This window comes from Triturus cristatus, chromosome 7 (genome assembly GCF_964204655.1).
Source record: "Triturus cristatus chromosome 7, aTriCri1.1, whole genome shotgun sequence".
Taxonomy (NCBI): Eukaryota; Metazoa; Chordata; class Amphibia; order Caudata; family Salamandridae; genus Triturus; species Triturus cristatus.
Window position 1 is genome coordinate 1,649,865,947 of NC_140590.1, and position 27,617 is coordinate 1,649,893,563.

Genomic DNA, 27,617 nt, shown 5'->3' on the forward strand with positions numbered 1-27,617 from the left:
CTCCTTTCCAGCAGTTTCAAAACTGCATGAGTACTATTAACAAATTGATGAGTACACATTGCCTCAAACTTAATTCCAAAAAAAAACTGAAGTTTTGATTTTTGGCAACATGCAGCCAACCTGGAGCAATCTGTGGTGGTTGGCAGAGATGGGCATACCTCCCAAACCAGCGGCCAAAGTTAAGAACTTGGGTGTATTGACTGACAATAGATTAACACTAACAGATTAACTATTGTCTCTGCCTCATTTTCTTATAAAGAAAATAAGGAAGATACTTCCGTATATCCCGGCTGATACCAGGAAAACAGTAGTTACATCTCTTATCCAGTCCAAACTAGACTACTGCAATGGGCTATATTTGAATGCCCAGAAGCAGTGCCTAAAGAAGCTTCAGATGGTTCAAAACTCTGCGGCACGTCTACTGTTCAATATCCCCAAGCATAAAGCGGTATCTAATGAAATCTGCAATTTGCACTGGCTTCCTGTACTTCAGCACATCAAATTCAAGGCATTGTGTCTCACCTATAAGGCCTTGAATCATACTACAGGTCCCCCTTATCTTCAGAATCTTTGTATGGTACCAACCTACCAGACATCTTCGGTCGACTGGGGCAAGACTACTTTTAGTGCCCAGAATCCATACTGCACATTGGGGTGGCCGCAGCTTTCACTACTGCACCTCCAAACTTTGGAATTCCCTTCCACTGGAAATTAGGAATGCCAGCTCCTTAATGGGCTTCAGGAGAAAATTAAAGACCTGGCTGTTCCAGGACTAGATGTAGAGCATGCTGATTGTAGTCCCTACCCCTGGGTATTCATGTGCTTTTACAAATTCCATTAACATACAATTATATGGGAAAGTCGCGGTTGGAATTTTAAAGATTAAAGATACTTAAGTGAGGAGTTTGAGCAAGCCCTTTTAGACTATAGGGTTCTAGGGCCAGCACCCATTGGAGCACGGGGGGTACTTGTGTTACCTCACCCAGGGAAGCCGTGTGCATAGGTGTCAAATGGTTGTCAGGAATAGTCATTGTTTTCAATGGTGATGTGCTGTAAAGTGCTGCTGACGTGGAAAGGAGAAGTGTCCGGTGTGATCCAAGCATGGATCGAAGATCAGAAGAACCTGAAAGCAGAGGAGAGAGAGTCTGGGTCACTTGCCAGTGGCACAATACACGAATGCCCACTGATGTCAGGTGTTTCAGGTGCAAAGAGTTGAAGCTTGACTCTGCAGCCACGGGGACCAGGAGATGTTGACCAGGATCCGGATACGAGCTGTCCCACGAAGAATGTAGAGTGCTTGGGGTGGGTCAGTGTTCGGAGGGAACACCACCAAAAAGCCTTGGCAACTGCAACCCACGCTGTCAGAGAAGATGCTGCGGTGTGGACCAGCAAGGTCCTGGAGACTCCAAACGATGGAGTTAGGGCACATCTGGAGCAACCAGGTAAGCCCGTTGAAAGCAACAGTACCCTTCTCAAGGACCCACAAGTCAGACAAGGGATGGCAAAGGGACCTTGAGAGAAAATCCAAAGGGCCAGCTCACGGAACACTCGTGGAGTGTAGGCCGGCAATCTTCAGTGGAATTGCTGCTCGGGGTCAGGGCTACAAGTAACCCAAAGCTCAGCCTCAGAGGTCGCCTCAAAGCTGATCCATCTGCAAATGGTCAGGGTGACCAGGGGTTCGGGTTGCACGGTCTCCACGAGGGATACAGGCCTCAGAGTTGCTGAGCTCACAGATCAACTTCAGACCACAGGAACCCACCTCCTGTGTTGCAATTTTCTTTGGAATCCTCAGGAGCTTCGGTGATGCAAACAGGACAGATGTGTCTTTGGTGCCTGCCAAGCAGGGGAGTAACACCTTTACTCCAAGGGAGATTCTTCGGTCATCCAACGTAGTGTAGATAGTTGAAGTTCTGGGGTTCTGTAGCAGAGTTTCGTCCAGATAAATCTAAGTCCTGTAGTCAGGGGTTCCTACTTTATACCCAAGGAAGGGGTGGGACAAACTCTGGGGACCCACCTATAGGAGAGAGTCAGGACAGAGGGGTGACAGTTTCGCACCAAAGCAGGGGCTGTCAGCCCGTGTAACCGGTTTGAGCTGGACTATGCACAGGGACACCAAACGTGCCCCCAGTGCAGACTTCAAAGCACTGAGTGCACCCACCCAGCCCCAATACACTAAAGCCTGTCTGGGAGGTGGTCACACCTCCCTGTGACAGGAAATCTATTGGCTAACCGTCCCCTGCCGGAGTTCCGGCCAGCAGCAGAGGTGGGGGGGGGGGGGGGGGGAAGACTAGTGTCTGTGGCTGGCAGCATCCATTTTGTGATGCCAGGGCTTGCAAAGCTGGTACCGGGTACACCGGTGGAGCCATGTTTCTCCCTCTAGTAGGGTAGAATCACACCTCCCACACTAGTTACTGGTGTGGAGGTATGATTCCAAGGTATTCGACACCAAACACCACATGTTTCCATGCAGCCATTGCAAAGTTTGCATTTACCACGGGGTTATAATGCACTTAAGAGTATGTGGTTTGGCTGCATCACAAACAACCCTGGAATAAAGGTTCCCAAGGCTGCAGAGGGGCTCTGCTCATGCATGGGCACCCTCACGTAAAACCCAGCATCCTGCCTTCAGGATTGAGAAGGCCTGCCATAGGTATGACTGACAGGCTTATATGTGCAGTGATATGGAAAGATATAGGGAACCTATATCTCAGTAAGGGGTGTATACACCACTGTACACAGGCTGCTGTAGCAGACCTGTTGGCTCATTTTAAATAGCTTCCCAGGGGTGGCACAACGCATGCTGCAGCGCCTGGTAGGCCTCTGGGGTACCTATGCCCTGGGTATATAGTATATCATATACTAGGGACTCATAAGGGTACCCCAGAATCTAATCTGGAGTGTACCTTAAGTACATGGAATCAATTTAAAGGGGAAAGCAGATAGTTTGACCGGGATCCTGCTATTCAGGACCCCAGTCAAACTAAGTCAAAAACCAGTAAATCACCAGAAAAAAAAAATAAAAGGGGGCAACCATGCAGTCAGATTCCACCTGCCTGCATAGCCATAAATAGTGCAGCATGTGCAATGGCACTGGGGAACAAGAGTGAACGAATGCTGTGCACTTCAATTGTGGTGGCATTTTGTTAACCAACCCGGTGTAGTGGCATGTTATTTGCTTGCGCAAGGCCCTCATGTCCGCTTGCTAGGGCATGGAAATGTAAACACTCATGCAACCACAGACCCTAACCTACAGGGGGTAGCATGCTGCCTATGTAGGCAAGCACTTTATTGCCCACAGAGTTAGCGAGTCCTATATAAATGTTGGAATGCAATACAAGCGTCTGTAGAACGGCTAATAAGTATTAAAAAGGCCAATAATGGGGGTGAGGCGGCACTCGCCATGCCAACTAGAGAGAAAATGGGACGATTAAGTAAATCGAATTATAACTACATACAAGACACCTTAACATGAGGACTGGTAAAAGAAGCAAAATAAAGTGAGCCGGAACAAGAAAGGGACCATTTTTAAGGAGAGTCAAGAGTCAAATATGTAATAGGACAAGGAGTGAGGCTTCAGCATAGAGAAATGGGGGGGGGGGGGGGGTCGGAGAGAAATGGAAACAGGAGTAAGAAAGTCAAAGCAAGGGAATGCAGTGAGAGGTAGTAGAGGCAATGAACTTTGCTGGAAGAAAAAGAAGTGGGGGGTGGTGGGGAGAAGAGAAAACCAGATTCATGAAATAAGAGCAACAATAGGTCGGGGCAGAGTCCAGAGGGCTCTGCTTATGCAGTTATTTTCTTGTGGAAGCAAATGCATGGACCGCATTATCTCAGCAGCCCACTCGTGCATCGGAGTACTGCCAAGTGTGAACTCTGCTCCTAGAGCCTCTAGTGCTTAAAAAGGTACAAGGCAATTCGAGCTCTCAATTGAGGCGGATATGTAGGGCACCAGGGCAAAAAAAAAAAAAAAACGCATTTGCAATGCAATGGGTTTCGCATTTACGAGTTTGAGCTACTGGGATTGTAAATGTCAATTCCTTTTATATATGTGTTTTTGAAACATAAGTAAACCGAAATTGTCATTTACAATGCCAATAGCTTAAACTCTCACAATTGCAAAACCTCGGCATCGGTGCTGTAATTTCTTAAAGTGTAAGGAGAAATATATCCTCCTACAACAGCGGGCAGGACAAGGTTATGTGAGGATAGTGCTTATATGCTGCAATTAAGGCCAATCAAGTAACAATATATGTAACGGGTGTAGCCATGTGAGGTTACAAAATGAGACAAGGCGGTACTAAGTAGGGGCTACTAAGATTGACCAATGAACAGTTAACAGTGGACAATGACAAGCCAATGAAAAATATAAGGGTGGAGCATCAAGTCCCTTCCTGATTTCAGCATGCCTCGCAGAGCACGCGCTGCCCAGGCTCGACCTAAAAAGCAGATGCAAAGAGTAAAAGAAGTCTACCAGTCAATACCCTCATCTCACAGACCTAGTGAGAAAGGTGTACATCTTTGATTACGGTCACCTGGTAGGTCACTACCAAGGTGATTGAATGTATTTGGATTGGAGTTTCCAGCGTCAGCTGCACTTGTGTCGGGATGGGATCTCCTTGTGAATAAAGCAACATGCTTTTGGCAGTACTGCAGCTCTGGTCTCATTTACTAAGCTGCCTTCTTGAATTGCTACACCTAGAAACTGCTAGTGCCAGGGGTCTTCGGGGAAAACATTGTTGCGGGTCCCTGTATTGATCAGATGTTAATGTGCAATTGCCATTTCGCTATGTTCAATGGTACATTTTAACTGGGGCGAACATTTGAGATTGTGCCCGAGACCTCAAATCTTCTTAGGACCCTGGTTTAAAGAGGGTAAGAGGTAGCAGTAGGCAGAGAGGGATAGAGGTTTATATAGACAAATAAACTAGACCGAAAGCTCAGTTTCCACAGTGGGCCCTGGGCAATTGCCTACTTTGGCACTTCTCTGGTCCTGAGGAGATGCATCTCAGAGAGTATGTGTGGGGAGGTGGTGTGGGCAGGGCAGAGGCCTGGAGGAGATTAAAGCAGTGTACTCTGGTTGCCTGAAAAGGTTTGTCAGGGGTTGGGGGAGAAAGAGGTTGGGGTCTCTCTGATCTAAAAGTGACCATCAACCTGACAACATTCATAGTCACCCTGCCCATCCTCCTACCCCAATAACGTATTGAACAAGCAAGTCTGGTTAACATGGCCTCTTGGTGCTATACAAGTGCCATAAAGCAGCTCAATGACAGCTTAAGCACTGCGCAATTAACAGACATTCCATTCACCAGGCCTCCCTCCCATTGGATGCTTTAAAGGACCCAATATGGTCACAATCCCATTACAAGACCTTTTTATAGGTATTGCTCCACCATATCACAGCAGCGGTGCATTTCTACCAATCCAAGTGTACAAGCACTTCACCCGTGGGAAAGTAGGTACTTAAGAAACCCCATGCACCTCTGTCTATTTTAAGTATCTTTGACCCTCCTACCCACTTCTACTCCCCTCAGAGGAGCCAACTGCACCTTGAACACAGGAAGTGATCAGTTTGTCAGCAAATGTGTTGTTTTCACTAGGGGTGAAGGAGAAGGAGCTGTGGACCAGCCATTCCACTCCAAGAACTGTGCTCACTCACCTGGGCGAATGATGGGCATGTCTCGTCCACGGGTCATGGTGACTCTTCCAGTTACTAATCCCTGCATTGCAGTGGAAACACCATACGCAGTCTTGGTCACCTGCAGAAGACAATGCTGGTGAAAGAGGGAACAGCTTAGCCATAAACCACCCCACAGCCAGAGCTCACAAAATGCCTAACAGTAATGTTTCCATAGTGTCAGTGCCTCAAAGCAGAACACTCCCACGCCAAGTTCTTACAAGGATTTGGAGTACTGGCCGACAAAGGACCAGATACACTATTCATGATTGGACCTTGATGTGTCAAAAAAATGGAAGCAGTCTACATTTCAAAGTAGATACTTTCAATTAGATCAGTTAACAAATGTACGTAGGACCAATTCTGGGCCACAACGATACAGCTGCTGTAGGCCATACAGTTCCAATAGATCATTGCATACAGGCACAAGATGTTCAGAGAGATTTTGTTCTCTTACCAAATGACTTGTATCAAAAAGTTGTACACATTTGATGAAATACACCTGCGGAAAGTACTTTAAAGAATGATTTTAAAATGGACCAAAGATTAGCTTAACTCTCATCGGTGTTTAATCAAACAGTCTTAAAGATAGCACCAGCAAGCATGGTCTCAGTGCCAGCTCCCAGTGTTTTCCATCTGAAGCTGGTAGATCACCGTTGCTTATTGACCTTTAGATAAAAGTACTGCATCCAAGGAATACTATGTTCTACTACATGATTTAGAGGGGTTGACGGGTGTAGCTACGAAGCCCCCCTTGTATTAGCAGGGGGGGAGTGAGTGTGTTGCGAGAACACCATGACGGCCAAGATAAATAATTCAAATGCTTCAAGCGTGTTTTGAACTGAGAAGAAGTGTGGTATCCGAGAGACATTCTTTCCCAGGGTACAAGGCAAACTGCAGCCCATTTGAATAATTTGTCAAATCAAACAAGTGTGAAATTATTTTCTTTATTAGGTATCAATTGCTTTGCTGTACCAGTTGCCCTAAATAAAAATACTATCAAATAACCATAGTCTGCAGGATTGCAGGTATTATTGACTGAACAGTGTCTATAGGTGCTCTCTCGTCATGAAGCATAGTTTTAAAAAATTAAATTGCTACAAAATCGCATCAGAAAGTGTGCAATGAACAGTAAAGTAAAATGCTTCACGTGTGACAACTCTACTCAAAGTAGTTCCTGATATTAATATCGGTTGTACAAGGGAGAGCAGTGTTCAGTCGTCTGAATGATCAGTTGAAGAGGAGTTGGAATAGTTACAAAAGCGTGGAAATTGGGGCAGGTTTGTGCCCATAACACAGCCAAAGTATGCCAACGTGTGCAGATATACACAACCTCAGCAGAATATTTTAGTTCTAGTCTTGATTTCAGTAACATTGGCTACGCTGATCACCCGCCTTTAGCATGAAGTCAACATCTGCCTACAACTAGGGGATGCTTGAGGAAAGCACAAACACTCTGGTTTGTTCATTCAGGACACCTCTTAAGGTGTTATGGTTTCTTCGAGTGCTGTTCATTTTAGCCTCATCAGCCACCTTGTTTGAGACAGATTAAGCCTTTCCGAAAATAATTCATTACGTTCCAGAAAACAGTCTAATATGACAGTGTTTAGGGACTTTATGCCGCAATAGCGAGGCTTTAAAGGGGACCAGCAATGGAGGCTCGACAACTAAAGAAAAGAAATTCCAATTGAGCACGGGGGTCTATGGATTTAGGCCACATCATAAGATAAAAAACAAAATACAAGAAGGTACAAGTTGGTAAAAGCAATGTCTGGGTGCCAGTGCCCAAAACTAAAGATTAGTCATTCTGGGGTCTTGATGAGTATTACCAAGGTTTGTGGGAATTCAAGTGTTAACCAGTTATATGGCTTGAAAAAGAAAGGGATTGTGTTGGGACTAGACAAAAATATTCAGAAAGGCTTTGAGATTTATGAATATTGTCACTGCCACAACCTTTAGTACATTGGTTAGGATTAAAAACGACGCTGTGGAATGATGACTCTACAGAGGCTAGGTGCAGTCTTGCCACATACAGATCAGCAGTGCAGTGGTTGTTACAAGGTGAACTCTTTATATAATCACTTACATGCAGTTGGGGAGTTTAACATTCAGTTTTTTTAGTTGCATTGTACCACAAACATTCAATGCAACTGTACTCCAAGGTTTCTGCTCAGGATTTCCTGATGGGCAGAAGGGTCAAGGAATAGGATTATGGAGCAGTATGCGGGAGGATTGCATGGTGGAGGTACAGATGGCTTGTCTAGGTTATATCTGGGGAAATTAAGGGAGTCAGTGAGATTATGGGTGAAGAGAAGAAGTTTTGTGGGTGAGGACGACTAATATGCAAAATAAGCGGAGTACAGCACTAGCAAGACATTAAGCGAAGGGCAAAGTGGCAGAACGTTGTCCACACAATACATTTTGAGAGATGGGAAGACTTTGGGAGTGAGAGCAAAATGATGAAGACTAATTGAGGTGGTAAAATAACTCCTGCTAAATAGGGGGGGGGGGGGAGAAGAAAGATCCTCCAACATGTACATCATTTGCTAAGGAATATCGCCAAATCAGATCATATATGTTTTAGGGGTCCAAGGTGAATAGCCGGTAGAAGAGTGCATTTGAGATTACAAATGAGCCACGGTTGACAAATCTAAAAGAATGCGCGTGGCACCTTTGTCACCAGCCAGTATGTGGTAGCCCCTTGGAATAAATTAGGTTGTCAAGGAGCATTTTCATTTGTTTCCAGCTAAGGGAAGGCTGTTGTGTTGAGTGGTGTCCGTTCCAAATGGGTGTGGATAGTAGTTAAGAATCTTAGGACTGCACTAGGAGGGCCCGAGCATTCTAGATAAGGATCACTAGAGAGATGTCGGGGGTGGTGGGTGTGGAAACTCCACAAGACCACAAAGGGTCCCTTCTAATAACGGAGGCTAATGAAGATTGCCTCGACATGTGAAATTATGATTGGCGTTAATAGTTGCTAAACGTAACATTGCAAGAAGTTGGGGCGACGTCCACCCCAAGGCTGGAGTAATGGGGAAAATGCCCTGAACTGGCGCTGGCAAGCAGAGTCAGTGATTTATAAAAATAGAGGGTGCTTCAAGAAAGGAGAAAAATATTTGGGCGGCATGGCGGGTACGTCTGGGACTTTAAGAGGGATGCGGGGAACAACTGTATTCTTTATTGAAGTGGACTTTCACTTGTCAACAATGAGAAATTTCAACTGTAAAGATGAGATTGACACTACAATATAAATGCTCATTGTATGTACAACAATTTGATGGTTTAATAAAAAGTAGTTTCTTAAAAAAATCTTTAGACTGTCTCTATGGTAACACGGGTGTATTTATCAAGGGAGACAGGGTATGACCAATTCTATGAGCAGTGATGGAGTGCAATTTGTTTTCTGAAGAAATTAGTACTTTTTTTACCAAAGGTATACTCCACAGGACACTGGTTTCACGGAGAAGATGAAACTCACAGGTAGTAGGCAAAAGATACTAAAGGAGGAAAGTAAACTTTAACAGAGGGTATGGACTCACCATACCGCTCTTAATGCGGCTGCATGCAAGTTCTCTTTTTAGGATTGGCAGGAAGGATGCTTGTTCAAGATTGTTTTTTTGGACAGGAGGAAAGGACATAATTCAAACACTTGGGATACTGAGAACCAATGGACAAAAACAAGGTATGAGGAAGTAGAGGTGGCATTGAGGAGACCAAGAGCAAGTGACAAAACTAAATTGGGCGGGGAAAGAGGAGGAAAAAGAATAATCCAAAATTCCCAGTCAGAGGGCTGTGATAGAGTAGAAAAAAGAAAAAAAAAGTCCGTGGACTGTAGTTCCAGAGGACATTGGTGCTGTGGCCAGCAATTAACAGTGGGAAATAAACAATTAGGGTAAGAGATTGTATCACTTCTGATGTTTGTATTTCTAAAAGTTGTAATCGTAGGAGTACATAATTTCATACTCTCTACTGGTATGTAGAATATGGTCTTGTGTTAGTATGAAGGGTTTTGATTTTTAGTACATGGGTTATTTGACTGAAATTTACTTTGTCACCAAGTATTGTGCATCATCTCTGGAAGCATTTGGACAGAGGCAGGGATTACATGATTCCAAGTGATCGTTTTGAGACGTTTGATCTTAACCAAGCCGGACTAGGTTTACACTTCAAGTAGTGTTAACTGTATACATCCAGTTGTTTCACAGGGTTCTTTAAGAGCAGGAAGCCTAGATGTAGACCATGTGGTGACTGTAGGTCATAGGAGAGTGGCTGGCTCCAGCCCCTCCCCACCTTGCAACGCAATCAAACAGGAGCACAAACAGCTGTGTAGTCACCTTGAAGTAAAGGGCACATTAGTTAAATTCTAGCATATAGAAAAAATTAAAAAGTGTGGCACAACACCATGGTTAAGAAATTGTCTCTGCAGGGTCTTCACCATGGTCGGATTGGTAACGCGTGCAACGCCTGAGGGGCCGGAGTGTAGATCCATACGCAAGCTGCTTTTTTGAGCAGTCTAGGGGCCAATTTGGGTAGTTTCTGCGTTGTTCAGATACTGCCAGCGGCCCAGCGGGTGCATGATGGGCCTTTCTGGGGACAGATGGGCGTCCATTACCTCCTTTTTTGGGCAGAGAGGTGTAACTCCCTTTTTCTCGCTTGGCCGTTCCATTAATGAATGCATATTAAGTAGGGGGCAGGGGGCCTGGGCAAAAGCGGCCTCACTTGTTTTAATGTGCGTTTCACCAGTGTAAACTAATCTGTGCATTCCCTGCCCGCCCCCCCCCCCCCCCCTCCCTTTGTTAGGTCTCACCTGACATGCTCTGGTCTGGCGAGACTTTTAGTGTCTGGGTTTTCAAAGTGCTGCCACAGGCTTTTGGTGGCCTAGCACTTGCGTTCACGTGCGGCCGCCATCACATTAACGGCCGCGCAGCCGTGTCACTTTCACGACCAATGCTTGTTGGTTATAGAAATCTGGTCACCATAGACTTGGGAATTCACTCGACTTTGGTTTTATGATGTTGCTCCGGCTGCCCTCCAAGTGACGCCATTTCAGGCTCACGTAGCAAAAAAAAAAAAAAAAAAAAAAAATATGTTTAACGCGTCACATTAACCTAAAAAGAGGCAATTCGTGAAAAAGAGAATGCAGCAAGGCCCGTTGCTGCCGAGGGTCACATACAGCACGTACGCTTGCAAAAACATGGTGGCTTGCCTGCTCATCTTCTCTGCTGGCAGGAGGAGAGGCAGGAAGCGGTCACACTCAGTCTGTGTGAGCTGAGGCAGGAGGTGACTCACGCGAGCTGCCTTTTATCTCAGCCGCATAGTCCTGACAATCTGCTGTTCAGTCAGCCTCTGAATAAGACTACTGCCATCTGAAAGCCACCGAAAAAAAAAAAAAAAAAAAAAAAAAAAAAAAAAAGGACAACCTTTACTACCCGGGCACACAACAATGCTATTTAGGTGGGTATGATGGATAACAATACATTTTTTATGTGGGGATCAATTTATTTTTTAGGGGTCTTCAGTTTTACAGCATGTTGGCCAGTGTTTGAAATGGGAATATAGAAGTGCAGGCACTAAATATCCTTGAGTACCTGTTTGCCACTGAGAACTGCAGGTACTCTCCGTTATGCGACAGAATGCTGCACATTTTGTGTTTGTGTGGCCTCATAGCTTTGGCATTTTAATGCCGGTTAACACTTTCTGGGTAGCGTGGGACTGGCCTATAGGGCAATCAGGTGGTACCCCACGGGTTTGTCTGATAGGTCAGTGTGTGGGCCGATTTTTCGGCTGTTTGTGAGCTTATTTTATGGTCTGTTGGGACGGTTTTTATTGTTAATTTCCCCGATATAAACATTGCCTGCCCACGCTCAAATTGAGGCAGACTTCCATATACCCCCACACAACAATTATAAAGCTTGTCTTTACAAGTTCAAACTTGCCACAAATTTGGATTTTTTTTTTTTTTTTTTTTTTAATCTATCTGATTCACTACTGAGGGACACTTATTTTCTTACACGTCCTATATACTGTCCTAGTCCGATACTGTTCCTGGACAAAGGTTTCTCCTCATTAGTACCACTTTGAGACCAAATACAGAAATAAACAACAGAAATGTGATAAATCAAACTTTGCAAAGGGCCCTCGCCTGCGTGGCAACACGTTTTTAGTAACTTTTGACCTAGAAACAGTTTTTTTTGCTGAAATTCTAAGATTATGCATCAGATTATGAATTATCTGGCAAATGTGGCAGACCTATAATTGTGCGGAAAATGATGCAGCCACAAATCACATAATTATAGTCCCCCTGATTACGAGTCTTGGCTCCTGAAGTAATATGGATGTAAAATAGTGATGCATTCACATGGGTGGGCGCACACCCAGGCGAGGGGCGCATTGTGGGAGTGACGCAGTCACTACGGCTCATTTCCAAGCTGTGCTGACCCAAGATTCGTTAACCAGGGGTGCATGGGACGGGACGGGCCAGCCTCGTTTCCAGACTCCGACAGGCCCCTTGTCAGCAGAGGGCTGCGGCACCCTTGGAAGGCACGTTTACTATTCGAACTCCAGTCCTTGAATATTCAGGGAAGTGCAACTTTGCACAAAATAGTTTAGGAGACTTTACTATTCGAACTCCTGTCCTAGAATATCTCAAGGGATGTTAGAAGTACTCAGTATCTTAGAGAAAAGGTTGAAAACGAGTAATTAACATCAGCAAAGCTGGGCCCTACGTTCTGTTAGCATGTGTGCCGGAACCTAAATTCCGATAAAGCACCCCTCTGTATTTAGAAAGTTTTATAAAATATGTTTTTTATTCCAGTGTTACTTATTGTAGGCGCCCAGGCCTTACATACTAATAAAAGCCTCTTTGAACTACCTTTCTATTTTAGTATCAATTTTCTGATAATTAAACTATCATGATGCCAAACAGTATTAAATACGGTAATGGCTGGAATAGTGAAATAGACAGAGTTAACACGGAGAGAAAGTTCAATCTCCCATGGTCCCTTGGAAGGTGGAGGCCCTGGCAAATGCCCACTCCTTAAAACGCCTGTCATACAATAAAACATAAAAAACAAAAATAAACATTCAGAGCCTTTTATGATCGTTCATTAGTTGAACACAAGCCTAAACATGATGATGAATAACTAATAATGAAACTGCCAATCACCATCACTTAACATTTCAGACACATACCCTTATTAAAACAAGCATTGGCATAGCCAATAGGTCTTGCCTTTGGGACCTTTTAAGTATTTAGTTATGCAGCACAATATCCTTACTGCAACAACATTAACTGTTGCATTGCTAAACACTTTTAAGGTACCAAAGGCGCGACCTATTGGCTACGCCTATGTTTGTTTTTAAATGAAATTTCGCCGAAGCACCGTTTTGCGGAAAGGCAATATGCAAACGTGGGCAACTTATGTTTTAGCGTGCACGGGACGATTTTGAATCCCAATCCAACCCGGACCTTCACTCACCCATATAATAAAAGCCAGCCCTGGCGAGTTCCCTCGGCGGCACCTTGTGCTTTGGCCAGCCTCGGTACGTATGCTCCCGCATCCATGCCTGTGCCATGTCTGGACGCACTGCCATCCTGAATAAGGAGGTCTCTGGGCCCTTTCTCTGAGTTTCAGTCCTCCGTTCTGGAGTTCGAGCCACTGACTGCGGCTTGGGTATGTTGCCCACTTCCCTGCCCATGACGAAGTGGCAGTGCGGGATGTGCTTCCGGTGCTCCTGCATGGCACTTGCCCGAAAGGTCTTGCAGTTCAGAACGCCCTCGCAAGAGAAGCACTGGACCCGGTCCTCGGGCCCCACGTAAAAGAAGCCAGCGCTGGCCAGGTCTGCGCGAAACGCCTGGGCCGCGGACGGCCACCTTCGGAAGGACCTCAGCCGGTTCAGCTCTCGCTTCATCTCTCGCGCGCAGTCCTTGTTCCTCGCGCCATCTCGCTGGTTCTCGTAGGTCTTCCCAGGGTGCTCGAGCCCAGAGTGTAAGCAGCCATTAGATGAAAGAAGCGGGCCCGCCAGGTTGCTGGAGCTGCGACTTCTGGTACCACCAGGGGCATTTTGTCGACAGCGGGCGTGGTTACTCATACCACTTACGCGAGAAAGTAGGGGCGCCTCAGGTTTTGGGGTGCCAGGCAGGCTTGCTTCACAGCAGTGGCGAGGCTGCTGCAGTCCCCAGTGAATTATCCAAGGAGTTCGATTTAGTCTTTATCGGTTTCGAACAGTGCGAATAAACAGGGGTCCTAAAATAAATAAAACATAAATATAGGTTATATTAGCAAATTCTAGAAGGAGGTCGACGCTTGTTAATAGAGCAATAGTCCCGAAAATCGTCAGGACCAAAAAGAATGAGGGATGGAGGCGGGAGAGTGAACCCAGTCATTTAATAAGCTAGCCCACTCAAACTCGAACTACACCTCCCAGAATACTGTGGTAGGGAAACATCTATGGCGCACGGTAATGCAGGAGGTGCAGCGGTACATGTCCTTTGCATCCCAATACAAACAACTGATTTTACTACCAGATTTGTATGGATGGGGGAAGAGAGGGGTATAAAAAATAAAAAGGGAAGGCTGGAACATTTCCTTGTTTTCATTGGGACCCATGACAATCCTGCAACGATACTGAGTTATAGGGAGCCAATTACGTGAGTAATGTAATTCATATAGAGCATTGTAACCAGGGTTAGCAGCATCCCCCACAAAAAGAAGAAATTAAACAACGTAACTATGTTCGAGCAGACTAAATCCCAAACTACGTACCACAAAAAAAGAGAAAGAATAGAGTTAAGCAAACATTAAACTCCAAAGCAGTGGAAAATCAACTCCACAAAATGAGGCAAGCAGACAAAACGCACATACATATTCCCTCCCCACATTAATGGAGAGGGGGAGGGAAGCACCAGCAACACGGAGAAACGAAATTAGTTCTCTCACCCACAGACAAGAAATCGCCAAACGAATGAAGGGCCGCCCACACCCACTTCCTTTTAAATGAACTACCAGTCCCACCTGATCACAGTGCGTTCCACAGAACCCCTATTCGTCCCAGGTGGGGCCTATTGTTGTTCCTTAATAGACACAGCCGTCTGATATCGAGCTTTTAAAGAGATAGCGTCATATCCACAGCATCCAGGCGCTGCAGGTAAAATATGGGGCGGAGCAGGTGGTCACAGCAGGGATAGCCGAGCCTAGGTGATAGCGTGGGTTCCCTTTGGACGTATTGGAGTCTGAGCACCCTTTCAAGGTAGTGGTGTTTCTGTGTGGCTTGATGGGCTGCATCGGAGTCTTTCTAGGCGCCCAGACCCGAGAAACTGTCAGTCTCGGGAGAACGCATTCCACCTTCTTCCAAATACGCGATGGTTACTGTACCGATAGTTCTTTAAACTTAATAATGCATTGTGGGAGTTGTAGTCTTGGGTCGCTTCAGTTGTGCTAATGCTTCATTTCACAACAGGTTTGCAAAAGAAAAGCACAGGGCAGGATTCACGGTGGGGTATAATCATCCTGTCACCGGCCCAGTGTCTTTTAAATCATTATTTGGTCCATGACAGCTTTCTAAACAACCGTTCATTGCATTTTGGGAAATGTAGTTCTAATTTGAACATTTTACGTATGGGTTAAAACTACAGACATTCACGCCAGCATGGAAAGTGCTGTTGGTGGAAAAAATAGTACTTGCTGAAAGTCTTACAGGTTAAAGGGCTACTTCACAGGTAGAATGAACCAGCCTTTGGAGTCACCTGCCTGTTGAGGGGCCTAATGCATTCCCCTATAGGGAGGGTGACTACTCCAAGTCACCAAACAATCAATCAGTTAATTTGTAAGGCGCGCTACTTACCCGCAAGGGTTTCAAGGCATTGGGGGGGGGGGGGGCAGTGCTGCTGCTACTGGTCGAAAAGAAAAGTCTTGAGTTGTCTCCTGAAGGTCAGTAGGTGTTCGGTTTGTCGTAGGTAGAGGGGGAGGGTGTTCCAGGTCTTTGCGGCGCGGTGGGAGAAGGATCTGCCTCTGGAAGTGGTTCTACAGATGCGTGGGACCGTGGCCAGGGTGTGGTCAGCGGAGTGGAGTATCCTGTTGGGTACGTAGAAGGAGAGTCGACTGTTGAGGTAGGCCCGGCCGGTTTTGTGGAGTGCCTTGTGTGCATGGATCAGGAGCTTGAAGGAGATCCTTCTGTCTACGGGGAGCCAGTGTAGGTTCCTCAGGTGGTGGGTGATGTGGTTGCGGCGCGGGACGTCGAGGATCAGTCGTGCAGAGGCGTTCTGGATTCTTTGTAGTCTGTTGATGAGCTTGGACGAGGCTCTGGCATAGAGGGCGTTTCCGTAGTCGAGTCTGCTGCTGACTAGGGCCTGGGTGACTGTTTTCCTCGTGTTTGTCGGGATCCATCTGTAGATCTTGCAGAGCATGCAGAGGGTGTTGAAGCAGGTGGAGGACACTGCGTTGACTTGTTTGGTCATGGTGAGTTTCGAGTTGAGGATGAATCCCAGGTTGCGTGCATGGTCGGTAGGGGCCAGGGGGGTCCCCAGTGATGCAGGCCACCAGGAGTCATCCCATGCTGAGGGGTTGGACCCGATGATGAGGATCTCCATCTTGTCTGAGTTCAGCTTAAGTCGGCTTTCCTTCATCCAGTCGGCGACGGCCTTCATTCCCTGGTGGAGGTTGGATTTGGCAGTGAGAGGGTCCAAGAGAGATCATTGACATTCTTCTAAGAGTCCTCGTGATCAGTTATTTGAGCTTCAGTCAGCTCACAGCAACAATTTTTAACATTCATTATTTGGAGGAAAAAAACACATATTTGTGAGGGAAGATACATTTGTATGTGAGACTTAGCAGTGGGAGGTGGTCATCCTCTGTTGTGCTACTTGTTTATTTTTGTGATGTGCTTGTGTGATTGATGGGTGAGTATCTATTTAAAATGGGTGTGAGGATCTAGTTCTGGTGTTAGGTGATTGAATTTTTGTTGTTATTAGGATATTACTTTACAGCGTAGTGTAAATGCAGATTGTGTATTTCTGTGCAAAGGAAAGTGTGTGGTATTTAGGTAAGTTGCAGTGTCTCTCCACTCCTGCATGAACGGAGATGTAGGGTAGTTCTGTGGATGCTGGTCATGAACAGTATTCAAGGGCATCGTGGCTAAGTGTTGTAATATGTGATGTGAGTGTTTCCTGGATGAGTGAGGGCTCCATCATCAGTCTGTGGGACGGGGCTCTGTAGAAGATGAACTGATCCAAGGAGAAATCATTAGTCCTAGTAGGGTGTGTATATAAGGCGTCTACTTACACCCAACAAACTTTTTAAAACGCATCTCTGCCCATGTGGGCATTGGACTTTACAGTACCTCATAGTTCAGACCATATTTGGCTACTGCATCTAGAATAGTGACCTTTATGTAGGGTCACCCCCACACACTCACACTTGTTTGCCACAATGCTGATGGTTATGACTCTGATAGTCCACTGGGGCCAGCTGCCCAGGACCCAGTGCTAGGGCTCCCTCCCTAAAACTGATATTTGTGAATTGGTATCCCCCGATAGGCAAAGAACATTAACCCCCTTATAAGCTACTAATTTATGGTACCAGTGATACCAAGGGCATGGGTTGTATTATTATTATTTTTAAGATTTGTACAGTGCTTGGCTACCCAACCCAGGGTTTCCCAGTGCTATGTTACAATGACGGTACCCAAGAGCACAGTAGAGACAGCTTATAGTAACTGCATTTAAAAGAGCCAGGTTTTAAGTTTCCCACGAAAGACTGGAAGCGAGCGGCAGGATCTCAACTCAGCAGGGAGAGAGTTCTACAGCTTTGAGCCTAAGAAGGAGAAGGCATGATCTCCTTGCCTAGATCTCCCATTACTCTGGCATCTGCTGAGAGATCCAAAATGCTAGAGCGTAAGGACCGCCTGAGAGTCTATGGCATCATCAAGGATTTTAGGTAGGAGGGACCGGAGTTCGAGAGACATTTGTGTACATAGCACAGCATTTTAAATTGAATAGAACATTCAATTGGGAGCCAATACAATTCAGGAAGCAGGTTAACTGTAGAATGGAACTTTGGGGGATGAAGTAGAAGTCTTGGCGATGGCTTCGGAACTTTTTGGAGACTTTTAATTAGGCCTGGGCGGTAAATTCCATTCCGCTTGCGGAATTTGTGTAAGTTGGTGTTCCGCGGAGAACGCAAAATTGCCCAAGAATTACACAAAACGCGGCTTCGCGGAATTTTTTGCTTGTTCGTGCTTTCAAAATGCATGTTCGCAAGATATTTCCCCCCCGAGCACGCAAACAGCAATTGCGAACAGGGAAAAAGCATTGCGAACGGGCGGAACAAGCAAATCTACTTGTTTGCGGAACTCTGCGTGCTCGCAGAGATTTTTTACCGTTTTGCGTAGCGCGTTGTGACGGTGCTGGACAGACGGACCCTAAGGGACTCACCGAATGGTGGACACATATGCCCGTCTCACCCCCTTTTCTCCCCTCACAGCAGAACGAGTGGCGATCTGACACGGAAAGCGAGAGAAGGAGCTGGGACGGAGCGGAGCCCTTTAAGGAAAACTCAGACGGAGCAAGAGACACGCCCCCGTGGGACGACGGGACGTCAAAAGGCGGAAGAGCTACAGAAGAGACGGACGGCGTTTCCTGGAGGAGTGAAGTAGACGAGTGGAGCAGAGGTGGTTCGAGTGAGGCAGCAGAGTGGAGAAGGAGAGAAGCAAACATCGGAGGAGAGCGGGAGGCGACGGAGGAGAGAGAGGTGGACGAGAGAAAACGACGAGAGGAGAGGGAGAGTCGGCCAGGAGGCCCGGTACACCGCGGATCGCCCAGCCACGTTCCCAGGGGAGGAGCGTGGCTAGGACAGGTACGGAGCCGCGTAGCGGGGTGGTGGGGGAGAGGGGAAAATCCACCGAAGTAATCTGTGCCCCGTGTCGAAAACAACCCCTATTATCCTGTCCTCATGCGTATTGCTGCACTACACCTCCCGACGTATAGTTAGTCACGAGCACTTACTAGGGTGTATCCTCACTCCCCGGTCCCGGTCATAGGTTGTAAGGCATAACTGTCCGGTAATCTGATACTTGTCCTCTTGTCTCTTCCTTCCTGGGACGGAGGAATCAGGGAAGAACCCCGGGACCCTCCCTACGATACGACCGAAGGCGGAGAGAGACAGACCCCTGCCCCCCCTCTGGGAAGTCCTCCTACGACGAGCAACCACGGATCCTTCAGTGTGGCCAAGAGAGAGACTGACAAGTCGCTTACGAAAACGTTATGTGCCAATAAAACCTCGTTTACAACGCACACGTGTCCTGCCTGTCCCTGACCCACCGCCACAACTGGTGTCAGAAGTGGGATCTACAGCTGACTCCGTCGGTAACGAGATGGAGGCCCTCATACAAACTCTAATTCAGGGACAGGAGAAACTGGAATGGGCGGTGGAACGACAAATGACGTCAGCCCAAGCCGATAGGGAGTCCTTTCAGAACGCAATGACCGCTCAGCTAGCAGCTATTCAGAAAGCCCCCACAGATCCCGGGATGCCAGTACCGGCCGTGCGTCATGTGCCCCATCCAACTGGCATGGCCCTGCTAAAGTACGTGGCAGGAGAAAACCCGGATGCCTTCATGACCAATTTTGAACGTGCAGCCAGGGCTTGTGGTTGGCCCGAGGAGAAATGGCCCTTCTTTTTAGCTCCCCTGTTATCGGCAGAAGCCCAGGCCGCTTATCAGATAGCCAATCCGACCGGGGTCACTCCGTATTCCATCATCAAGGAAGTCATTCTAGAACACCTCGGTCTCGACTCAGAAGCCTACCGAGTCCGTTTCCGCAAAGAGAGAGGGGCGGTAGGGGAAAACCCGAAGACTGTATTCTTCCGCCTAAAACTAGCCGCTGATAAATGGCTTAAACCGGAGAGCCGTACCAAGGAGGAAATCATGGACTGTATATATTTAGAACAGTTCATGGAAGCAATGCCTTCTGGAACCCAAAGATGGTTAAAACAACATTCTAACCTGTCAGTGGCCCAGTCTATAGAGATGGCGACGCAATATGGGAGGGCCCAACCGCGCTATGGGGTCGGGGACCAGGAGAAGGGGGATAAAAGGGCCCCTATGGGGCGAAACGAAAAGAAAGGCAAGGCCCTCCCGGAATTAGTAAGACCCAAACCGGTACGGATGGATGTCACCCCCATCAAAGGACCCCAATGCTATGACTGCGGGGAATGGGGTCATATTGCCCGTCTGTGCCCTCGAAGAAGGAGTGACGAACCTATGGATATCGGTTTTCTACCCAAGACCGTCTTATATTCAGCCGAACTGGGTTCCTCCTACTACGTACGTGTAAGAATGAATGGAGCACTAGTCAAAGCACTGTTGGACTCTGGGTGTAGGCAGTCTGTGGTGAGAAAGACCCTTGTGAGACCCCACCAATTCCTATCCGACCAGGTAGTTCACATCAGATGTATACATGGGGACGTAAGGCCTTACCCCCTTGCCGTGGTCCCCATAACTCCCCTCAGCCAACCCCCTCAACACGTCAGAGTAGGTGTAGTTGACACACTCCCCGAGGACGTAATATTAGGGGTAGACAACCCTAGCTTTTTGTCGCTCTTTCGAAAAGAATTACAAGAACACCGGACCGGGAGGGTAGAACCAACCAGTGCCCTAGTCAGTCCGGACCCGTGGGTGTTAGACCGCAGCTTTCGCTTTGCCCAAGCCAATGATCGATCCTTATTCAATGCGTGGGACCAAGCCCAACAGACCCAAAACCAAGGGGAAGGGGGATACCCCAAATTCACGATTCAGAATGACCTATTATACAGGGAGAGCGGGAAAGGAGAGCCTCTACAACTAGTGGTACCACAACCCTTCCGAGAGCAGGTCATGTTCTTTTCTCATACCCACCTCACCGCAGGGCATGCCGGTAAGGAGAAAACCTCACAGAGCATATTAAGGTGTTTTTACTGGCCAGGGATTTATAAAGACATTGAGAACTTTTGTAAAACCTGTGAGACATGTCAAAGGCAAAACACCTATAAACCTCCTCCGGCTCCCTTGCGCCCCATGCCAATAATAGGGGTACCCTTTGAAAGGATAGGGATGGACCTGATTGGGCCACTACCACGGACCAGCAAAGGACATCTATATGCCCTCGTAATAGTGGACTACGCCACTCGCTTTATAGAGGCCTTCCCTCTCCGAGCCACAACTACAAAAGCCCTGGCCGAAAAGGTAATCGAATTATTCTCCCGAGTCGGCTTCCCCAAAGAAGTCGTGACCGACCAAGGGACTCCCTTCATGTCAAGGTTGATGAAAGAAGTCTGTGCTGTCTTAGACATCAAACAGCTACGCACGTCTGTCTACCATCCACAGACTGACGGACTCGTGGAAAGGTATAACAGAACCTTAAAAAGTACCCTGAAGAAGATGTTAACGGTGGAAGGCCGGGAATGGGATAGACTACTTCCTCTTGCCTTATATGTGCTTAGGTCCCAAGTACAGAGTAGCTTAGGGTGTTCTTCTTTTGAGTTATTATATGGGAGACAACCAAGATCCCTACTAGAAATGACGAAAGATGCCTGGGAATCAGAGGAGCGGCAGGATCACTGCCGCCTTCTCGATTATACGACGCAATTAAAGTCCAAAATTAGCAAACTACGAGACCTCGCATACTCCAGTCTGGAAAGAAGCCAAGGAAGACAAAAAAAACAATACGACAAGGGAACGAAGTTGAGACACCTACAGCCAGGAGATTGGGCACTGATACTGCTTCCCTCATCCACCAGCAAATTCAGGAGCGAATGGCAAGGTCCGTTCCTGGTGCGGGAAGCCGTAGGAGATACCAACTACAAACTACAAATGACGCCAGGGAAGACGCAGTGTTACCACATCAATCTGCTGAAGAAGTGGCTTGGCCCAGCTCCCCGGGCGGCCCACTTCGTGATTCCCAGTCGGGAAACCCCAAATTCTACGATAGACGAATTAGTGGTGAACCCCGAGCTCAAGGAAGACCAGAGACAAGAACTGCAGGCAATGCTAAAACCCTTCCACCCCATATTTTCTGATTTACCTGGACGGACCCGGTTGGCCGAGCATGGGATACAGACGGCACCCGGCAAGATCGTCCGCCAGAAGTCCTACAGGGTACCGGCAGCCCGGAGAGAGGCGATACAGCGCGAAGTAGAAGACATGTTGCGGTTGGGGGTGATACATCCCTCCACCAGTGACTGGAGGTCCCCTATAGTGATGATACCAAAGCCGGATGGCTCCACGCGCTTCTGTATGGACTTTCGCGCATTGAACGAAATCTCAACATTTGATGCTTATCCAATCCCCAGGGTGGATGATCTTATAGAAAAGATCGGCGAGTCCTGTTATATCACCACATTAGACCTAACAAAAGGGTACTGGCAAGTGCCCTTAAAAGAAGCTGACCGAAAGAAGACAGCCTTTTCTACCGATCAAGGCTTATTTGAGTTCACCGTCCTGCCGTTCGGACTCCATGGTGCGCCAGCGACGTTTCAACGGTTGATGAATACCGTCCTCCAACCATATTCGTCATTTAGCTCGGCATACTTGGATGACATCGTGGTGTACAGCTCATCCTGGCAGGAGCACCTCGAACATCTGGCTATCATCCTCAATGCCCTACGAAGCGCAGGCCTGCATATAAATGCGAAGAAATCAAAAGCCGCATTTTTTAGGGTTAAATACCTAGGGTATGTTTTGGGAGACGGAGTCATAGCCCCTCAGAGGGAGAAAATCAAAGCCATAGAAGAGACACCCTTCCCTACTACAAAAAAACACCTACGGGGGTTCTTGGGACTGATAGGGTATTATAGAAGGTTTATCCCTCAGTTCGCAGAAGTGGCCTCTCCCTTAACGGATCTCCTACGCAAAGAACACCCTATCTGCAGGTTAAAAAACCCTTCGGAGGAGGCCCTACAAGCCTTTAGGACCCTAAAATCCCTGATCACCACCCATCCGGTATTAATCTCTCCCGACTTTAGCAAACCATTCCTGGTCGCCACAGACGCCTCAGAGACAGGGATAGGGGCAGTGTTGTCACAGGTAGGGATGGACGGTTTCGAACATCCCATTCTGTATGTAAGTCGGAAACTCTTTCCGAGGGAGACCAAATACCCCACCATTGAACGAGAGTGCCTGGCTATTAAATGGGCAGTAGAAAAGCTCAGGTATTATCTCGAAGGCAGGCCATTTACGCTATACACTGATCACGCTCCCCTGAAGTGGATGTATAGTAATAAAGGGAAAAATCCCCGGGTCCTCAGATGGTTCTTATCATTACAGCCCTTCGCTTTCGAGGTGCAACACAAAAGGGGGAGCGAGAACTGTAACGCGGACTTCCTATCTAGATCCTTTCCTCTCCCCGATCGGGAGCAGCCAAGGGGGGAGGAGTGTGACGGTGCTCGACAGACGGACCCTAAGGGACTCACCGAATGGTGGACACATATGCCCGTCTCACCCCCTTTTCTCCCCTCACAGCAGAACGAGTGGCGATCTGACACGGAAAGCGAGAGAAGGAGCTGGGACGGAGCGGAGCCCTTTAAGGAAAACTCAGACGGAGCAAGAGACACGCCCCCGTGGGACGACGGGACGTCAAAAGGCGGAGGAGCTACAGAAGAGACGGACGGCGTTTCCTGGAGGAGTGAAGTAGACGAGTGGAGCAGAGGTGGTTCGAGTGAGGCAGCAGAGTGGAGAAGGAGAGAAGCAAACATCGGAGGAGAGCGGGAGGCGACGGAGGAGAGAGAGGTGGACGAGAGAAAACGACGAGAGGAGAGGGAGAGTCGGCCAGGAGGCCCGGTACACCGCGGATCGCCCAGCCACGTTCCCAGGGGAGGAGCGTGGCTAGGACAGGTACGGAGCCGCGTAGCGGGGTGGTGGGGGAGAGGGGAAAATCCACCGAAGTAATCTGTGCCCCGTGTCGAAAACAACCCCTATTATCCTGTCCTCATGCGTATTGCTGCACTACACCTCCCGACGTATAGTTAGTCACGAGCACTTACTAGGGTGTATCCTCACTCCCCGGTCCCAGTCATAGGTTGTAAGGCATAACTGTCCGGTAATCTGATACTTGTCCTCTTGTCTCTTCCTTCCTGGGACGGAGGAATCAGGGAAGAACCCCGGGACCCTCCCTACGATACGACCGAAGGCGGAGAGAGACAGACCCCTGCCCCCCCTCCGGGAAGTCCTCCTACGACGAGCAACCACGGATCCTTCAGTGTGGCCAAGAGAGAGACTGACAAGTCGCTTACGAAAACGTTATGTGCCAATAAAACCTCGTTTACAACGCACACGTGTCCTGCCTGTCCCTGACCCACCGCCACACGCGTCTACACAAATTCCGCCCACCCTTACTTTTAATAAGGTTCTTTGTTACTTCAAAATACAGAATGTTTCTGTAATAAAGCCTCGAAATCACCAAGGCCTGGATGACTGTTCACAGGGCCAAGAATGGAAGACAACCTAACATTTTTTGAGCCATCTTAATATACTTAAGCAGGTAATGGCCACTTTGGAGATTTGGTGACTAATAGAAAGACCCTTGTCCAACCAAACTCCAAGGTTCCTGACAACTGGGACAGGGGCAGATATAGTTGGTGAGAGGGGTCACCAGGTCTATCCTGAGTGACCCAAGTAAACTACTGACAGCAGGCCTGCCACTGCAGGAGCAGTGCAAACTGCTGAAACTTGATTTTGCCCTCACTGTGTGTGGCAAAGTCAATGCACTGTTTTTAATCCATGCCTGTAACCCCTAAGGAAGGTCTCCTAACCGCAGGGTGCATTATATTGAAGGTGAGGGCATGTAAGTTCAAGCTTATATGTCCCTATAGTTGCCTTTACCATTAAAGGACACTATAAGTGATAGACGGCCCATAGGATAAAATGGGCTGGCACCCGGGCAACCATTATGGTGGGGAACAACCTTTACAGCTCAACTTTTACAACGCACTACACTTACAACTCATTTTTTACAACGCAAAATCCATTACAACGCATTCCATTACATAGCATGACATTACAACGCATTTTTAAAAACTACCTTTACAACGCATTCCATTACAACGCATACTACCTTTACAACGCATACCATTACAACGCATAATATTACATTACACTATCCAACACTTACCCTACTGTTGCACCCCCTGGAGTTAGAATAGTAATTTTTACCCCTATACTATCCAACACTTACCCTACTGTTGCACCCCCTGGAGTTAGAATAGTAATTTTTACCCCTATACTATCCAACACTTACCCTACTGTTGCACCCCCTGGAGTTAGAATAGTAATTTTTACCCCTATACTATCCAACACTTACCCTACTGTTGCCCCCCTGGAGTTAGAATAGCAATGTTTACCCCTATACTATCCAACACTTACCCTACTGTTGCACCCTCTGGAGTTAGAATAGTAATTTTTACCCCTATACTATCCAACACTTACCCTACTGTTGCACCCCCTGGAGTTAGAATAGTAATTTTTACCCCTATACTATCCAACACTTTCCCTACTGTTGCACCCCCTGGAGTTAGAATAGTAATTTTTACCCCTATACTATCCAACACTTACCCTACTGTTGCACCCCCTGGAGTTAGAAAAGTAATTTTTACCCCTATACTATCTAATACTTACCTTAAATGCAATTTAATATTATGCGTTGTAATGGTATGCGTTGTAAAGGTAGTATGCGTTGTAATGGAATGCGTTGTAAAGGTAGTTTTTAAAAATGCGTTGTAGTGTCATGCTATGTAATGGAATGCGTTGTAATGGATTTTGCGTTGTAAGTGCATGCGTTGTAAAAGTGTGCGTTGTAACGACATACATCCATTATGGTACTGCCTAAATATGTCATGTTTGGTATCAAATAATGTGCTTCTTCACCCCTAATGCGAATCCCATGCTGAGGACGATGTGTCATGCACCCAGGTGGCTAACTTAAAGGTTTCCCACCTGGTTGCCTCAGCCTTTTCTGTGCTCTGGCTGCCAGCCTGTGCTTGCTGTCACCAAGACAGGAATCTGACCTCCGACAGGATGGCTAGTGAAGTGGCACATCAAGGCGGTGAGCTTCAAAGGCTGCACCACCTGTGATATGCAACCTGGCTGCCTCCCAAAGGAGGAAACAGCGTTTCCTCTGCTCCAGGCACATTTGCACTCAGGTAGGCGGTAACATTGGGTATTCGGAAGGTGTACTCTCACAAAAGGCTAGCCACACCTCTTGGGTGGGCTGCTTGGTATGTGCAGCAAAGAAAGACTTCTGTCATTTTTAAAAGTAGTAGAATAGTGGGTTCTGGGTAAAAAAGGTGACCTACAACCCCAAATGTGGTCACCGCAGGGGCAGACTAGCCGCTGGGGCAAGTAGCCCATTGGCCACTTGCAACCACACACCTAATGCCCCTAAATCTAGGATTTAAGAGCTACCCTGACACCAGAACCTCAGTTCTGATCTGACTTGCCACTAGGACAAAAGAAGAGACACATGTCTGTAACAACAGGAGTTTCACAAATCAAAGGTGTGATACTCTGCACCTGTGACAACCTTCCTGGTACGGCACAAACGCAGCTTTTCCTGGACCAAAGTTTGGTTCCACCAGACAGAAAAATGCCTTTGAGAACCAAAGGCATCACTAGACTCCTCTCGATTAGTGGCAGTAGTCCCCTGCAACCGCAGGTTAAAAACATTGTATCGGACCAGAAGAATCACTGACCAGCGGGCACTTCGAGGGAGAACCCATAAGTAGATGTTCCGGTGAACTGTGAGAAATGTAGTCCTGACCTAAATGAAGTTTCAGGTGGCTACCATGTTCCCCAAGACCTCCAGACGTCTAAATAACTTTCTACTGTGCTTACACTGCCAAGGCTTGTTAGTCGTTTGTCCGGTAAAAATTCCCTTTGCTCGATACTGCACATTGAGGGAACTCTGAAAAACCTTCATCCGCCATCAGTAGTTGCTTTGTTGTTGACTTTTTGCTCCTTGTTCCCCGCCAGCAATGTGTAAGCGGTAAAACCAGCTCTCCCACGGCTCCCGCTTCAGCACCAAGGACAGCCAAGACAACTCCACACCTGGGCTTCTCAAGCCAGGTAAAAATGCACTGACTTTCGTGGCTTGGTCCTAGGACCTGCATCACCTTGACCCTCCTTTGGTTCCTCGCAGCTAGCCCTGCAAGTGGCCAAGTGTCACTACCTCTTTTTTCATTGACAACAATGCAAATGTTCTGCAGTAGTGAATGACTGTGATTTATGTGTTCTTCTAAAATCCACAGCTCCAGGTATATGTATCTGATCTTGTTCATTTAGGTGTCTAAATTAAGATAAAAATCTGCTTTATTTTTATACACTGGTGTCAGATTTCTTTTGAGTCGTGTCAATTGCTTATCGTATCCAGGTTGGTACTATGAAATACTTAACATATATTTCTCTAGTAAAGCCTGACTGCTCTTTGCCACTCTGGACTGAGCTAAGGTTTTATTATTGTGAACCCAAGGACCATCTTTGGGGTATTGTGAGAGTATTGAATGGTGAAGCCTAACCAGCATCACCACGTAATACTCCACCTTCCTACACTACACATTTAGGGTCAGGTGACCATCATTGAATATCTCCATCCGGCGTGGCATCATTTTATCTTGGTAGGGAAAACAAACAATGACCCTGACATGCAGGAAGAGAACTCCATGTGTGTAAGAGAAAAAAAGTTTTGTTCTCCCCTAAAAAAAACTCCTGCTTTCAGAATTTGAGTAAAATAAAAAATACTGGGCAAAAAATACTGCTTTCTCAGCAGAAGGGCTATCATCAGGGCTACTGGAGTTGTGCAGCAGGGTTCACCAAATTATGCAGCAAGAAAAGGAAAATTATGTGACCTAATGCGGCATATTTTATGATAGTATAACTTCATAATTTTGTAATTTTTTCACATATTAACACTGTCTTGGCAATTGGC

The 27,617-nt window shown here is 47.0% G+C and overlaps 1 protein-coding gene across 1 annotated transcript in view; it reads right to left on the reverse strand.

Annotated features, from left to right (window-relative positions):
* The window catches only part of LOC146812629 (uncharacterized), a 314,705-nt gene that overhangs the window by 55,500 nt on the left and 231,588 nt on the right, over positions 1-27,617 (reverse strand). The window contains exons 15-16 of the mRNA XM_085615178.1: positions 13,150-13,880; positions 5,654-5,753 (exon numbers count right to left, since the gene is read on the reverse strand). Coding sequence (XP_085471304.1) covers positions 5,654-5,753; positions 13,150-13,880 — 831 coding nt within the window. The remainder of the gene's footprint in view (positions 1-5,653; positions 5,754-13,149; positions 13,881-27,617) is intronic.